A 17956-nucleotide genomic window follows, 5' to 3' on the forward strand; every position below is an offset into this window, starting at 1 on the left:
ACTGGTCATCCATAAACCCAGTTTGGGTTTTACTCAGTCCTTGATCTCACTAGTTGGTTTATTTTTCAGTACACGAGTTAATTGAAATTGATTTTAATTTTATTTAAAAGAGGAAGCTTGAAGTGTTGCTGCCGCTAATCCTGAGTGATCCAACCAAGATCATCAAAGATCAGGGTGTAATCTATTTGTTCACATTTACACCTCTTCAGCTTTCGGTGAGATTGAATGATTGACAGCATGACATCAGCTATCAGATATTTTTCCAGCTCCCTGATTCCTATTGGGTGGATAAGTGAATTATATTGTTGTATAATCTATGGAGCCTGAAATAGTGAAATATAAATGGGGAAGTAGGATGCATTGTACCTTATTAATAATACATGGCTTGCTAGTTTTACAGTGAAAGAACAGAGCTGTGCTGCCAGCTAATCAGTGCCTGCTCCAGAGGCATTTCTGTTGTGATTTATTGAGTGTTTCTTGCTGGTGTGGGAGGAAAGTAAAGCAGTGTGATTTGTATTTGAAAGGAAGGTGATATATGTCCTGAGCTAGTATTGAATGTGTGATTTCTTAAATAGAATATCTGAAATGTTATTGCGGTGTGAATATTGTGGGGTTTGACTTTGAAAAATCAGTCTCTACTGGCCTGCCCTCTCAGATGAGGTGCCTTTTCACTAACCATTTGAGAATAGGAGAATTGAATTGAATGGACTGCTTGCTTTTTTACATTTGGTGCTAAGATCTCTGTCAGCATCGTTTGCAATGGGTAGAATTGCTTTTCCTTCCTGCATTTTATTTTTTAAAATTGTTCTTCTGTGGGATGTGGGCGTCGCTGGCAAGGCCAGCATTTGTTGCTTATCCCTAACTTCCCATGAAATTATTATCTTGCTCGGCCATTTCAGAGGGCAGTTAAGTGTCAACCACGTTGCTGTGGATCTGGAGTCACTTGTAGGCCAGACCAGGTAAGGATGGCAGATTTCCTTCCTTAAAGGACAGGAGTGAACCAGATGGGTTTTTATAACAATCGATGATGGCTTCACGGTCGCCATTACTGAGACTATTTATCAAGATTTATTAATTGAATTTAACTTCCACAGCAGCTATGGTGGGAGATGAACCCATGTCCCCAGAGCATTGGCCTGGTTCTCTGGATTACTGGTCCAGTGACATTACCACTATGTCAGTCTCCCAAATAAATTCAATTTATTGGATGTCTGCATTCATTACTATAATTTTGCAAAGGACATGTCTTTCTTCGTGATCAGTAAAGCTTTTGTTTACCATAATGTAAAATGGCAAAGCATTCATGTGTGGATGCTGTATTCTGCTTTTATATAATGGTAGGTGTGGGATGTGAGCATTGTGGCGCAGTAGGGTACAATGGTAGCATGTTGCACTGCATTGGATTGATGAGGCCTGCTGGACCATGATTTGGCAGGTATTGAGGAGAGTTCTTGCATTTTCCCATGGGGGGGTGGGGCACACAAGTTACTTAAGGCTTCCATTCTCCTCTTGTCAGGAACTCCTATGGGGGTTGGTGGTAGGGGGTTAAGATGTGTCACTGGAGAGGGAAAGGAAAAGAACATGCCTCATGCAGGGGCTCAATTATAGCCTTTTTAAAAAAAATATAGGTTGCTGCAGAAAAATATGGGGATCTGAACAATGTCTAGTTAAGTGACCACTGACTTAAATGTTGGGAATGAGCCTAGAAGCCTCACTCATTGTATCTAACTCTTGGAAGTTCTTGTCACCAATCTTTGATTGAGCAGTATCCATGCTGCTAGACGTTGCAATGTCCCATTGGAAAGGATTCTTTTTAATTGGGTGCTTTTAAAGAAAACCATGCTATTAACAGTGGAAATCTGAATACTTGAAAATATCTGAAAAATGCGCTTACTGCAGCATGAATGAGATGGCTAAACTCTCTCTTGTTGGGTTGGTCATTGTCTGGCACTTGTGTGGCGAAAATGTTACTTGCCACTTACCAGTCCTGTATGTCGTTGAGGCTTTGTTGCATGTGGCATGGACTGCTTCGGTATCTGAGGAGTCGCAAATGGTACTAAACATTGTGCAGTCATCAGTGAACATCCCCATGCACTTCTGACCTTTATGATGGAGGGAAGGGTCATTGAAGCAGCTGAAGATGATTGGGCCAAGGAGAATTACCCTGAGGATCTCCTGCAGTGATGTCTTGGGGCTGAGATAATTTGCCTCCAACAACCATAATCATCCTCCTTTGAGCTAGATGTAATTCTAACCTTTGGAGTTTTTTTACCCCTGATTCCCATTGACTTCAATTTTGCTGGGGCAAAATACCTTGATGTCAAGGGCTGTCGCACTCAGCTCACCTTTGAAATTCAACTCTACTGTCGATGTTATAATGGCTATAATGAGATCTGGCATCATATTGCCCTGACGGAACCAAAGGGATGTTTACAGCATTCCATGGAAGGCAAGGCTTGATTTGAGAACTTTTCCTAATGAGAGTGGAGTAGAGTTTCAGCAATACTTGAGATATTATGAAGTGGACTTTATTTCAACAAAGCTTTTGGAAATGTTAACTGTTTACATTAGGGTGCACCTTAAACCTGAATACAATTAACAGTTTCAGATGCTATGTAACAGCCTCTGGAAAAGAAAATTGTATCTTGATAAATGTTTGATGTGCTCTCTCTGGTTGGAATTGTGAATACAGACATTTACAATGCTGAGAACCTACTCAATAACTAATGAATTTTGAAACTGTTTGCTGCTCTCTCTTTGAGTGTTTTTGATTTGCAAAGTCCATGTGCAGCATTAGCTGCTAACCTGAATCCAAAACAAAAAGGGGAAGAAAAAACGTATTGCGAGCTGGACACAGAACTTTGTGTTTGCTTTATTGAGGGGTAATTATATAGAGAATTGTATAACTACAAGCTTTGCTTGTGCACATGAGAAAAACAAACTATATAAATGGCATTAGAAAACATAATTGATAAAGATTTAACACAATACGGTTCAAATTCCTAGGCTTCAGTATACCCACTATCCTTCAATCAATTTTTCCAACTTGTTGAAAATGTTCTTCAGCTGCTCCTGAGGGATTTTTCTGAATATTAACCGTGTTAACAACAACATATTGGTCCAGAACTTCTGTTCCAGGTTGGGGGGCGGCGGGGGTGGGTAGTCATACCCGGGAGGTACCTGAGAAGGTGCGTTGGGGGACTCCCTTGAAGTCCCCAGGCAAGGACTTCACGGAAACTGCCTGGGAAGCTTTTAAACTTCCGATGAGCAATTACCCTGCACCAGGAACCATCCGAGCTCCAATTTAAATCAAGCTTCAGATAGTTCCGACTGTCTTAGCAGAATTCTTACCCAGGAAATGTTAGGATTAAAACCACCTCTAACTCCTGGGTAACTATGGTACTGACCTACCCACCGGAGCTCCTGACTCACCTCCCAACCCCCTAACTACTCCTCCCAGACCCCTCCTACCCACTTACCTTACACCCTTACCTTCTCTTCTGTCAAAGTGGCTGGGATCTTTAAACTTACCCCCTTTACGGCAGCTAGTGTTGTAAAATGGGGGGTGGTTTTCCCTTCCCCCCCAATGCTGCTGCCCTGAATGGGAAGGAGTCCGGAGCTGCTGCGCTGTACGTTTCTCACCAGGCCCGGGTCGGAAGGTCAGGCGAGAAATGTGCACCTCCCAACTTGGGTAACTAGAAAGGAGCAGAGAGGCAGTCCGACGGTGATTGCCACTCCATGGAAGTTCTGGGCCAAAGTTTTTTTTTAATGTTAATGAATTATGCTTTCATTTGTCATTTACACATTGCTTCTATTATGTGTACATCCAAAGTTATTGAATTTTAAATTTGCACAAGGACTTTCTAAACACCTTGTACTTAGTTTCCATTTTTCTGGATTAATATAAAGGCCCACGATTGAAGAAACTTCAAAAGAGATTTTTTTTGTGTGAAACTGAAATGATTTAAGTTTCTTTTTGGAGAGTTGAGGTGATCCAACATTACAAAATTTGCTGTAGCACGAGGTGACTCTACAATATTGAATAACATCTCCATGGCGCCATCTAAATGCGTTAGTCAAGGTTGGAGTTGCATTTAAAAATAAAACAATTTCATGGTCCCTAGATAAGATTTATCCTGGCTTGAATGTGACCTCGGATCTGAATGTTTTGTCTTGAAATGTATTCCATTTCTGTATGTTCTGTCTGAGCAAGGTTAACACATAACTGAGGAAGTGGGGAACAAATTACTTTTTTCTCGTTGCGTTCCTATTGTGTTAACTTGGAAAGGTTTGTAAAAAGCACAGAATTTCCAAATGAGACCACTTTCAAGATTCTTGCACCAGACAGTTTTCCAAAAAAAAAACACTCCTGGCAAACCCCTGGGCAATGATTTAGAAACAGGAGCGCTGACCAGGTTTTGGTGTGGAAACCATCCTGTCATTTCTGCTTTGGAGCTTACTTTTTCTTTGAAAAATATACTTTATTCATAAAATATCTGGAAGAACATTCCAAAACATTTCAAAATCACCATCACAAAAGTACAATCAGATTCAACTTTTACACATGTATCACGAGGTGCATCAATACAATCAATGAATATTACAATCATTTCAATATGGTCAATGCAGACAATCAGACAATGGTATTGGAGTTATCAACATACATCATGTTGCACTCTGAGGTGCTTCAATACAATTATAATACAATTAGTATTCAACGCATACATTCATTGTGAGCCGTACAGCCAGAGGGGTCTATACAATTCCCAGTCTCTCGGTGCACTATGGCAGAAAGGTCTTAGACAGCGACCTTTCCCCATTGCGCCTTTGCGGCAGCTGCCCCAAGCTTTAGTGCGTCCCTCAGCACGTGGTCCTGGACCTTGGAATGTGCCAGTCTGCAACACTCGGTCGGGGACAACTCTTTGCGCTGGAAGACCAACAAGTTTCGGGCAGACCAAAGAGCGTCTTTCACCGAGTTGATGATCCTCCAGCTGCAGTTGATGTTTGTCTCGGTGTGTATCCCTGGGAACAGCCCGTAGAGCACAGAGTCCTGTGTCACAGAACTGCTCAGGATGAACCTCGACAGAAACCACTGCATCTCTCTCCCGACCTTCTTTGCAAAAGCACAATCCACAAGGAGATGAACAATGGTCTCATCCCCACCACAGCCACCTCAAGGGCAACGTGCAGAGGGGGTGAGACTCCTGGCATGTAGGAAGGATCTGACGGGCAGGGCCTTTCTCACCACCAGCCAAGCTACGTCTTGGTGCTTGTTGGAAAGTTCTGGCGATGAGGCATTCTGCCAAATGACTTTGACAGTCTGCTCGGGGAACCATCCAACAGGATCCATCCTCTCCTTTTCCCACAGGGCCTCTAAGACGTTACATGCCGACCACTGCCTGATGGACTTGTGGTCAAAGGTGTTTCTCTGCATAAATTTTTCCACGAGGGACAGGTGGTACGGCACGGTCCAACTACTTGAAGCGTTCCGCGGCAGCGTGGCCAGACCCATCCTTCGCAACACCGGGGACAGGTAAAACCTCAGCACGTAGTTACACTTGGTGTTTGTGTACCGAGGGTCTATGCACAGCTTGATGCAGCCGCACACAAAGGTGGCCATCAGTATGAGGGCGATGTTGGGCATGTTTTTTCCCCCTTTATCTAGAAGCTTATACATCGCATCCCTGCGGACACGATCCATTTTCGACCTCCAGATAAAGCGAAAGAAGGCTCGGGTGATCGCCACCATGCAGGAGTGTGGAATGGGCCAGACCTGCGCCACGTACAGCAACAGCGAGAGTGCCTCACACCTGATGACCAGGTTCTTACCCGCAATGGAGAGGGAGCGTTGCCCCCACAGGCCCAGTTTTCTTTTCACCATAGATACTCGCTCCTTCCGGTTTCTAACGCATGCCCCGGTCCCTCCGAACCATATCCCCAACACCTTCAGGCCGTCAGCCCTGATGGTGATGGTGAAGGGGACAAAGGATTGGTCAGCCCAGTTCCCAAAGAACATGGCCTCGCTCTTCCCACAATTTACCTTGGCTCCCGAGGCCAGTTCGAACTGGTCGCAGATGTGGATCAGTCTGCGCACCGACAGTGGATCGGAGCAGAAGACGGTGACATCGTCCATGTACAGGGAGGCTTTGACCTGAGTGCCTCCACTGCCTGGATCGTCACTCCTCTTATGCCCGGATCCTTCCTGACGGATTCAGCAAAGGGTTCTATGCAACACACAAACAGGACAGGGGAGAGAAGGCAGCCCTGTCCTACTCCAGATTTAATCGGAAAGCTATCTGTTTCCCACCCATTGATTGAGACTGTGCTACTGATGTTAGTGTAGAGCAGTTGGATCCAATTGCGAATTCCCTCCCCAAACCCCATTTTGGAGAGCACATCCACCATGTAGGTGTGCGATATTCTGTCAAAGGCCTTCTCCTGATCCAGGCTGATGAGGCAGGTATCCACACCCCTGTCCTGCACATAGGCAATCGTATCCCTGAGCAGCGCGAGGCTGTCAGAGATCTTCCTGCCCGGCACAGTGCAGGTCTGGTCAGGGTGGATCACCAATTCCAGAGCGGACTTGATCCGATTGGCGATGACCTTGGACAGAATCTTATAGTCCACATTCAACAGGTCGCCAATTTCTAATTTCCTCCCTTTCCCCCTTGTGCTTGTAGATGAGGGTGATGATGCCTTTCCTCATGGATTCTGACATGCTGCCGGCCAGGAGCATACTCTCGTACACTCCTAGCAGGTCTGGGCCGATCAAGTCCCACAGAGCCGAATACAACTCCGCCGGCAAGCCATCGCTTCCGGGAGTTTTACTCTTCTCGAAGGACTCAAGGGCCTTAGTCAGTTCGTCAGGAGTTAGCGGTTTGTCCAGGCTCTCCCGTGTACTGTCGTCTAAGACCTCCGTGATAGAGGACAGGAAGGACTGGGAAGCCGTGCTGTCCGTGGGCTTCACGTCATACAATCCGGCATAAAAGGATTTGCTGATCCTCAAAATGTCGGACTGTGATGACTTTACTGAGCCGTCTTCTTCCTTCAGGCTGCTGATCACAGAGCTCTCTCTGTGTACCTTTTGGAAGAAGAAACGTGAGTACGTCTCATCCTGCTCCACGGAGCGGACTCTGGACCGGAAGATGATCTTGGAGGCCTCCGAGGCAAAGAGCGAGGCTTGCTGGCTCTTCACCTCTTGGAGTTCCTCCTTGACATCGACCCCCATCGATTGTAGCCGGAGCAGGTTCTGCATGTTTTTCTGGAGTCGGGACATTTCCCTCTCTTCCTTTCTAGCCTTTGAGGATGAAAAACCTCTTGATGTTTCCCTTGGTCGCTTCCCACCAGTGTGTCAGGGACTCAAAGAGGGGTTTCACGGTTCTCAAACCTTTGTAATCCCTCTTGAGCTCCTCAATGTTCTCTGGGGTCAGCAGTTGCACGTTTAGCTTCCATGCCCCCCCTGCCCACCCTCTGGTCTTCCTCTAAGTGACAGTCAGCCAGTAGGAGGCAGTGGTCAGAGAAGAACACCGGCTTGACGTCGGTGGATCTGACTGCGAACACACGAGACACAAACAGGAAGTCTATCCTGGAACGGATGGACCCTTCTGGCCGCGACCAGGTGTATCTACGCTGCGCTCCGTCTGCAGGGTTGTTGAAGATGTCGTGGAGCTTGGCATCCTTAACTGGTTCCATCAGGGATCTGGACGTAGTGTCCAATCTGCTGTCGGCCCTGCTGGATCGTCCAGCCGCATCGATGATGCAGTTGAAGTGACCGCCCAGAATGACCGGCCTGGAGGTCGCCAGCAGCAGTGGGAGCTGCTGAAAAACCTCCAGCCACTCGGCCCCTTGTGACGGGGCGTACACGTTAATTAACCGGAGTGGAGCGTTCTTGTACATTACGTCTGCTACGAGGAGGCGCCCGCCCACCACTTCCTTAACCTCGGAGACGGTGAAGTTGCCTCCCTGCAGCAGAATACCCAGGCCGGAGGAACGAGAGTCGTTTCCTCCCGACCAGATCGATGGCCCATGGGACCACCATCGTGAGCATTGCCTGTAGGAGCTGAGGTGCGGTATCGCACACTCCTGTACAAACAACAGGTCAGCTTTGACCTTGGCAAGGTAGCCCAAGGTCGCAACACATCGCGTAGTAGATTTAATGCTACGCACATTTATGGATACAATCTTTGCACCCATTTTAAAGCATTTAGTCTCTTACCAAACCTGTTACCTCTGAGAGTCCCAGACCTTTGGTCTGCTCCTGCATACCCATAGTGTTCACAAATTGCCTCACTTTGGATGGGCTGAGGAAACTGTCCTGAACCTCCCCATTGGCAAAGTTCTGCTCAGGTGGCATCTGGGGGTCCGTGCAGAGAACAGGATTTGAAATGTCCTCTGTTGGAAAAGTCTCTCCAATCCTCTCCCCCTCTGGGGCGTTGCTGCTCCCGGCTTCCCGGAGCTGGGGTGCGCTGAGCGCCTCACTGCTCCCAGATTCCTGGGGCTGTGGTGCACTGGCCTCTTCGGGTTGTGGGCAAAGTTGGGGTGCGCTGCTCTCCTCATTGTCTCCAATGTTCTGGAGCTCGGGTGTCTCATCCTCCAACTCCCTAGAGCTTTGCCGCTTCTTCTGTAGGTGCCGCCCTGGCACTTCTTCGTCCGAAGAGCAGCTACCCTTGTCATCCGTGTCGGATGGGAGATGCCTCTTGCCACTTGTCTGGGAAGTGGCTTGGTCCCTTCTTAGCCCCTTCTTCCTTTTGGCTCTCTTCACCAGCTGCCACTCCCCCTGCTGCTTTTCCACTGCTGCCTCCTCCTCCTCCATTGATTCGCTCTCCTGAGGAGTTGGAGGTTCAGGGGACAGTGCTGTTGATTGGCTGTCTGCTGCCTCAATCTTTTCCTCCACCTTGTCTCTCTCTGTGTCCTCCTTTGTCCCGTTGTTCTCACTGGGGGCCATGGTGGTTGGAGTGTTGCAAGTGTCCTTGGTAGTAGTGCCACGAAGCATTTCTTCTGCTTCCCCCTCGTTGGCTTTGGCTGCCCGTGCATAAGTGAGGCAGCGTTTGGGGCAGGTCCTGTAGAGGTGATCTGCCTCGCCACACAGGTTGCAGCACTTAGTCTGTTTGCAGTCCTTTGTCTGGTGCCCTTCCTGTTTGCAGTTCTTGCAGAGGGAGGCGCTGCAGTTGGCCGCCACATGACCAGACTTGCTGCATGAGCGACAAAGCTTGGGCTGCCCAGCGTAGACAAGGTAGCCACGGCTTCTCCTGATAGCGAATCTGGAAGGAGAATGGAAGGTGGCTCCCTTACCGTCGGTCTTGAACGTGACCTTTACCTGGCGTTTGCATGTCCAAATCCCGAAGGCGTCTCTAACCTCGGTGCAGCTCCCAACCTTGTCGACGTACCTGGTGAGGAAGGTGAACACGTCGGCGACAGGGACGTGGGGGTTGTAGAGATGCACCATCACCACACGGCCCCGTTGCAACAGCAGAGCAAAGAGCGGCTCCACCGTCAGGATCTTCATCTCCAGCTGGTGTCTCTTCTCCTCGAACACCTTCAGGAACTTGACGCAAGCTGCCACTCGCTTGAAAGTCACGTTGAAACATCCAGCGCTGGGGAAGTCTTGCAGGGAGTAGATCTCCTCCGCTTCAAATCCACACGCCTTTAACAGGATCCGCTTGATGAAGAATGCCCGATCCATGGGTGCTCCTCCTTCGCTGTCTTTCACCATCACCCGAACGGTGTTAGGTACCCCATGGTATGGGGCTCGACTGGTTATAGCCATCGCTTCACGACTACAATTGATCTTAGCCAAAAGGCCGAGATCTTACTATGTCCCAGCTGGATAGGCCTCCTAGCCAAATGTTGAAGAATCTCCCCTTCAATGAATTTGTCTGATTCCTCCTGTCTCCCTCTCCTTTTAATAATGTGTCCTTGTGACGTGACCAGTCATGCCACTAACCTGGAGACCTTGGAAAACATTCTCACGAACTGGGCACCTTTTGTGGGGGTGCAAAGATTTTGGTACAGAGAAAGTATGTGGTTCGTTCAGGATGTTTAATAAAGGACCAAAGTTGCAAACTAGCTATTACTCACCAGTAATCCAATTGTGGTTTTTTAACTTCAACAGTTGCTTTAATTGTATGCAGTTTTTTTCCTCTGCAAAGCAGGATGTTATAGCTTTAGTTAAATCAGAAATTGCCATCATGCAGTGTCTGTGTGTCTGTTTCTCATATATTACAACTACAATTACCAAGGAATGTGAGTGGCATATTTGAGTGCTTCCTGAAGATTGAGAAATTTGCTGAATTGTCCTAAAAATTTTTTTCTAAGACTACTTGGCCTGGAATGATCACTGTCTGAAAGGTTGAAAATGAACAAATGTAAATTTTCAATCTGAAGCCTTGAATTGTTAAGAAGGAAGATATTCCTATTTATTCAATATGGACTTAGTAACCCCAGGAGTAATTATCAGTGGAAGGATTTTTCTTTCTTGTTGTTAGCTGAGTGTTTTCATTCTTCGATATATGCTCCCTTTATTTTCTCGCTCCCCTGTAGTTGTGCCCTCCAGGAAAAACAAAATCTGACATGACACGAAACAAATGGGTTTTTGACCTTAAGGTGAAGGAAATTGATGCTCATTTGCAGAGTTGTGCATAGTTGTGTAGAATAGGGAATCATAGAAAGGGAAGGAGGGTGGTGTGTACAATCTGATACAAGAAAGGACCTAATGTGAGAGGGAAGCCGATTGAGATGGGGCAGTGCCAATATCACAGGAAGTGGGAGCTATCAGAGAGAAACCCATTGCAAAATTGCCACACCAGCTGGAGGATTTGTATATTCTCTCAAAAGCATCATCTAGATGTAGCGTTTTGATACAACTGCTAGGCCATTTCAGAGGGCATTTAAGAATCGATCACTTTGTTGTGGGTCTGGAGTCGCATGTAAGCCAGACCAGGTAAGGATGGCAGATTTCCTTCCCTAAAGATGGGTTTTTACGACAATTGCCAATGGTGGGATTTGAACTCGTGTCACCAGGGCATTAGCCTGGGCCTCTGCATTTCAATCCAGTCACATTACCCCCACCCCCGGATTTTGATGCCCATGTTAGATGAACAGCTTACAGATCAGAATGAGTAGCTTTCATTGCCCACTGTGGACAGTTAATTCTAACTGAGCCTAAATTGATGGTTTTGTCAGTATTGGAAATATTTCTAAATGACTTTTTTTTTACACACGCTTCCATGAATCTGACTTCTTGTTGTGACAGCATCAGAGTGCAGGCAGGAACATCAATAGCAGCTTGTGAAACCAAAAGATTAAACCCGCTGTCTCTTGTGGCTTAAAATGTCCTGCTTATCAAATCTGGTTCCAGTATGTAACCTCATGTTGCATCTTGTGGGGCTGTAACATCACAATTCAAACAGACCGGGTAGGGGTGGGTTTTGGGGGCTGGAAAATTGTAGACTTTAGGTCAGGGTCTTGACGTGATCCCACCCCCTTCCAGCCCTCCCCGGCATAAGGGGTGATGGTGTTGGGAGTGCAGCGCGCTATCCCTGTGACTGAGGTAGGAAGCCGGTTGGGGTGCTTAAGGGAAAAGATTTTATTTGTTTGTTTGCGCATGGATTCCCTCATTTGCCAACAGTGCAGTTCCACACGGTGTCTGCAACCCAGACAATTGGAGCAGGTGAGAGCGCAGTGGGAGGAACTTCCTGAGTGAAACTGGCAGGAGGTGAAGGCCATGGTCAGAGCTCCAGCCATGGCAAGGTGAGAGGCTGCTGTGCAAAGCACTCCTTCTGCCAGAGAGTGCATTCACTGCTTGACAGGTGAGTGCCAACTGCTTTGTAAGGTGCTATATCCACCTTCATCTGCACCTTCCTTCCTTCCAGCCTCGAGTGTGGCACAGGAACAGCTGGTGCAACTCCATCGCCAGCTCTGCTGAGGGCCAAGAGCGGAAGCCACACCTCCGCCAACTGCAACACCAGCAGTAGCTGTCTTCTCCTTAGCCACATGCCCCCTCCATAGGGCAGAGAATGGCCACCGAGATCCAGCTGGAAGGTCTACAGGCAGGGATGCAGCCCTCTTGACATCTCTGAACACCAGAGCCTCGGGTGGCTCAGGCTCTCTCAGCAAGTCATTGCTGACCTCTGCAGCTTCCTCAGTGGACCATGTGGGCATACATAGCCAGTGTCTGATAAAGTATCTGCCACTGGACATCCACCAACCCACTCGCCTTCTCTCACCTCGCACTTCTGCCTCTCACCAAGTTGCGTGCTCTCTTATCCTGCAAGGAGAGAAAACAGGGAGGTGTGAATACTGGTAAAGACTTGTGCGTGGAGGAGGAAAGGCCACTATTCATGGAGGGTGACTGAGGGTTGGCGGAGGGCAAACGTACGTATTGGCAGCTCTGATGGGCCTACAAGGAATGAGTGGAACTGCAAGGTATTGTCCTGAGGAGTGCTGTGCGGGAGAACACTGGGCAAGTTAGATTATTAGGATTGGAACCTGGAAATGTTACGCCACTTTCCTGTCATGCCCCGAGGAGGTCCTGGATCCTCTAGGTGAGCTGACTCCATGATGGAGGGAACATGCTTCAGCAACTGACACCCTTGGCCGTTTCCACCCACACCTACTTGGTTAAAGAGGCTATCCTTCCCCCTCCCATCAGCTCGCTGCAACCCCTTGGATCCTTCAGCTGGGGGCGTGGTGGGGGTGGTGTGCGCTGTGGTGGGCAGCACTTCAGGTCATCTCTCCATCCCTGTGGGTGCTGCAGCTTCAAACATCCAAGTGTTGCTGAGCTTTTCCGAATCAAGGCATGGTCCCTTTAAACAGAAACCCCTCCTCGTTGGTTGGGGAGCCATGACCCGGGCTCTTAATTGGTTTGCTCTGATACAAAACAAGCAAAAGCTCGCTAATCAGAAGTTGGGGTTTGCAACCTGAGAATGGTTTCACCATTGTGCGACCAGTTGTTGATTTGGGGGGTGGTGGAAAGATTTGGAAGATTTCTTTGTGAACAGATTCTTGCCAGTGACTTTAGAGGATTTGAAAGCCTCGTCCCTCAAATTGTCCAAGAACATCATTGTCAAAAGATGAGTCATGCACATTGAACCCTTTGAAACTCATCTCTCAAAGCCATTAACTTACATTTCATGGCACTGAGCTGCATTTTAAATGTCCTCAGTGCTTTGTCTCTCTATCCCATAGATTATTTCAACTGTGTATAGACCAGAACTTAGTGCACAAGCTTTAACAAAACCCTTTGGGCACTTGTACTCCACTGATCATAAATATAGATGGAGAAATCCATTCATTCAATTCAGAAAGACCTTCCTCGAGGGATCAATCCCATGGCTGTTCTCTGAACTGCCTCCAATTCTAGAATCTCTTCCTTTTTCCAGTTCTGGTCAGTGAGGCATAATTAGTGGTCTGGCTGGAGCACTTGTTTGAGCATTACATGCCTTGTCAGCACTTTATGGGTTTTGCCTATGCAGTTTTGCATTGTATTTATTTTTTAAATTGCTTTGCCACATTGCCCAGCATAAGATGGCGATAGCAAAAACTGCACCCCAATGAGAAGTAGGTTGTCAATTTTGATGGGGATAATAATTGATCTGCAAACAAGTGTTACTATTATGGAAAAAGTGGAAGGACAACAGGCCAATGTTTTCAGATCCTCATCTCTCCATTTGATGGGTATCTATTGAATGCTAGGATTTGTTTTTCTGAAATTTTAGATTTCGCACACCAATGGGCCAAAGGTTTATTTGTAAAATTAGTGTGTTGCACTGAATCACTTTGTAGGAGGTGGGAATGATGTGAATTTTAATCAAGAATTAAGGAAGAGTAAATGGGAAGGGAATGAAATGAACAACAATGGAAGACCTATATTCAATCGCACCATACTCATCCAAATAATATTACTTGTCACAGAATTCAGGAGAAATTCTGTTATATTACACCAGCTGGTACATCTCTTTGGAGACAGAGGTGAGGGCTGAATTGGATTGCATTGTACTATTCAGGTATCCAATTGCATTAGAAATGTATGATTTGTAGAAAATGACAATGTCAGAGCTGCAATATCTATAATGTGTGTGGTCTTATAAATCCCTTGTTTCTGAAATTCCTGCTTTCGAAGGAGTCTTCACTTCAGCAACACATGCTTTTTATTAAAAAAGCAGTATAAAAAGACCCAGTTACTTCTCTCGTGGTAGAGGAATGAGGAATTTAAAACTGCTGTAGTTCTGGCGAATAAGATGGGTTTATCACTGAATCAGTAAAAGGGGCTAATGATTCTTTCCTGATTTGAATATCTTATATTGATTTCCTTCAATTGAAAATGCATGATGAAATTGTGAACTATTTTGTGACCCAGAATTGCATTGTATACATGTGTTCTGCAGTTGAATAAGAAGGATATTAAGCCCATTGTCAAATGCCATATGTTCATTAGAGTGCTAACCATTGCAAGCAACCTCTGATCTATCCAAGGAAACGCACAATTACAAGTAAATTTACAGACTGGAAAATTCAGTCAATTGTCATCATAATTATTAAAATAGTTAAAACTGGGGTGTCCCTTAACACAGTTACTGTTGTTTACTATTAAAAAGAATAGTTCCCATAAGCAGATGAGGTCTTGCATGGACTGAGGCTTGCATCCTACCACATGCTGTGAATGAGATACCATTCCTTAGGTCCAGTAATCAGCCTTTTTAAGAATATAATAGGAGTAGGGGTTGTCCAAACGGCCCCTTGAACCTGCTCTGCAATTCAGTACAAACATGGTTGATCATGTGCCTCAATTTCATATTCCGCTTGCTCCTCATATCCCTTTATTCCCTGAGAGATCAAAAATCTGTCTCTTTCAGTCTTGAAAAATGCTCAACAATGGAACATCCACAGCTCTCTGGGGCAGCAAATTGTAAAGATTTGCCTCTGAGTGGAGAAATCTCTCCTCATATCTGTCTTAAATGATTGACTCCTTATCCTGATTCTGGCCCCCATGTTCCCCAGCTGGGGAAACAACCTCAATGTCTACCTGTCGAGCCCCTTTAGAATCTTGTATGTTCCGATTAAATCACCTCTCATTTTTCTAAACTCCAGAGAGTATAAGTGCAATTTATTCAGCCTCTCCTCATAGGATAACCTTCTCTCGAGGACAATCCTCTCCTCCAAGGAATCAATCTAGTGAACCTTCCCTGTGATGTCTCCAAGGCAAATGTATCCTTCCATAGATATGGAGACCACACAGAATGCCAGGTCTGATCTTACCAAAGCTGTATACATTTGTAACAAGACTTCCTTATCTTTATTCTCCAGAATCCTTGCAATAAAAGGCAACATGCCATCTGCCTTTCTGATTGCTTGTTGCACTTGTATGCTAACTTTGAGCTTCTTGTGCAAGTACACCCAAGTTTATCTGAATGTTTGCCCCACTGTATAACATACTGGACATATATCCACCATATTCTTCTGTTGCTCATTCAGAGGTAGAGTTGCTTTTGTTGGACTGTATTGTCAGACTAATATGAATAGATTTACTTTACAAACAAGATAAGTTCACAATCTGAAAAATACATCAGATAACCAACAATCAACGCTTCACCTGGTCAGTACTTGATTTCAGAACAGCCTTTAGTTGGAAACTTGATGAACAACTAGTGAGTGTGGTTTGAGTTTCTGCCTATTTCTTACAAGGAAGGAAAAATGTGAAGGAGGGTGCTTTGTACCCCAGAGCTATTACCCAGTTGTGGTGCTGTCTTTTACTTTTGAGATCCAAAAAAGTACATTGTGTAGAATTTATTTGATTTTCAAAACATTAGTCAAATGAGATAGCAACCACTTCTACTTAAGAAGGTAAGAAGTAAACAGAATCCTGATGGGGTCAGATTTTATTTGAATGTCTACTTTTCCTATTTTACAAACTTGCATACATTATTAACCTTTCAAAGAATTGACTCATTATATAACAGTGTGACTCACGTAGAGGGAGTAACATCAAAATTCATGAACCTGACTCTTGGGGGAGAGAGCAGATATCTCTAGAATGTTTGGATACTGTTTCTGCTTTTGTCACGGTCATTCATGACCTTGAGCCTCATAACTGACGTTTGATTGTCTTGCGCTGTTAATAAGTTTAAAGTCCTTCAAAATAATGGTACTGCAAGGATGAATTAATGTTCTGAGGCAGTTAAGCAACATTAAAGCTTAAATGAGTTTTGTTTGATAGTGATGTGGTTGGTTTTATTAAAATGTCTAAAGTTTTTAGTATTACATTTGCATTTAATCATTGTCCTGCACCCATTAATTTAATATATTGTAGTTTGTCTCTTTTCATTTATGCCTAGTTGACAACCTGCTTTCTTCACAGACTACCCTACTTTGAAACAAGTGCAGCAACGGCATCCAATGTGAATAAGGCAGTGGAAACCCTGTTGGAGCTCATCATGAAACGTATGGAACGGTGCGTGGACAAATCTTGGATACCTGAAGGGGTTGTAAGGTCCAATGGCCACAGCTCCACTGAACACCTAAATGCAGAGGACCCGGATAAAAGCAAATGTGCTTGCTAGATTGACCTGTGGGGAAACCTTTTTGTTAATAATTGAGCTAAACACTTTTTTTTTCTTAAACCAACTGCATGCTGTCCCCCTCAAAACTAATATTTTGGTATAATGAGAACAAAGTGGACTAATTACTTATTTGCCAACCATCTAAAAGAAAAATGCAAGAGGTCACTGATGTCTTGTGTGTGAATTATTCTGTACTCTTCTGTTACTACAGGAGGTCAGGGCAGGCTGAGTATCAGCAGTAGTTTTATTATGGGCTGTTACGAGATCTTGCAAATATGAGTGACAGATAAGCCATCTTTGGCTGTTGAACTTCATAAAATTAATGAGTATAATATGGACCCCAAAATGGTAAGAATCAACAGCCAAAATCTAATCAAACACCCAATGCACAATCTTTGCTTATACAGCCCACGTTTTACGTGGGTCTTCATGGTACATCTATATGTTTATAGTCTCCTTTTTTCTCCCTTTTTAAAACATTGGGGTTTCTTCTGAAAGTCCAGCTTTCTCACTTGGTGGCTGATTCATTTTTAATGGTTTCAGCGCCAACTTCCGAATCTTGTGATTAGAGCAATACATCCATCAACACACAAATAGTGTATTAGGATTTCTATTTTTTTTTTTGAAAATTTGTTTAACTTCATTACAGGTATGTGCCCAAACTATTACTGGTGCATTGCCAAGTTTTTACACTGGAGTGATGCCAAATTGTCTAAAACCTGCCAAATACATGATTGAAAGATTAGGACTTTATTTAATGAACTCCTCTTATTCGATGAAAACATGATTTCCCTTTTTTTTTAAATAAACTTTTTATTTGCTGAGGTATTTGAGTTGATTTGATACATGTTGGGTTACTGAAATGAAAGTCAGCGAGCACTTTAGCAAATGAGTCAGAGGAGTATGAATCAGTGTGACAAATCAATATGTACTTCAGTTCAGAATTTCAGAAATACTAAATTGTTTCCATTGCATTAAAAGATTCTGGAATGTAGATGTAATTAGATTTGATACAAATTATTGTATTTTTCTCAATGTATCTGTTTACAATGCTGTTTTAAAGAAAAGTCATGTTCTGAAAATACGTTCAGAATATCCTTTCTAATAAAATAAAATCCCCTCTAAGGTTCTGTTTTGGTTTGTACATGCTTGAAGTGGTGGTATTGACATAATGAAGCTGATTGCAATGGAATTAAACGGCGAGAGGGATGGGACTGAGTCCTTGGTTTCATGCTGCCTCCTTTACTCTGTATCATTGTGCGATACAATGACTGTCCCTGGTTGCGAGCGAACTATAATATTCACAGGATGAGTAGCTATTATAACCATGTTTTTCTTCCAGTCATTTTGTTGCCCTTGCTCAAATCTTACATATTAATGTGTTAACTGATGTAGTCAAA

The 17956-nt window shown here is 44.8% G+C and overlaps 1 protein-coding gene across 6 annotated transcripts in view; it reads left to right on the forward strand.

The window, feature by feature from the left end:
• The window catches only part of rab27a (RAB27A, member RAS oncogene family), a 121568-nt gene extending 103883 nt beyond the window's left edge, over positions 1–17685 (forward strand). For all 6 annotated transcript variants that reach the window (XM_078530356.1, XM_078530353.1, XM_078530354.1 and 3 more), the window contains one exon: positions 16355–17685. In XM_078530356.1, coding sequence (XP_078386482.1) covers positions 16355–16556 — 202 coding nt within the window. In that variant the 3' untranslated portion in view covers positions 16557–17685. The remainder of the gene's footprint in view (positions 1–16354) is intronic.
• Positions 17686–17956: the final 271 nt, after the last annotated feature.

Source organism: Cetorhinus maximus, chromosome 26 (assembly GCF_964194155.1).
Source record: "Cetorhinus maximus chromosome 26, sCetMax3.hap1.1, whole genome shotgun sequence".
Classification (NCBI taxonomy): domain Eukaryota; kingdom Metazoa; phylum Chordata; class Chondrichthyes; order Lamniformes; family Cetorhinidae; genus Cetorhinus; species Cetorhinus maximus.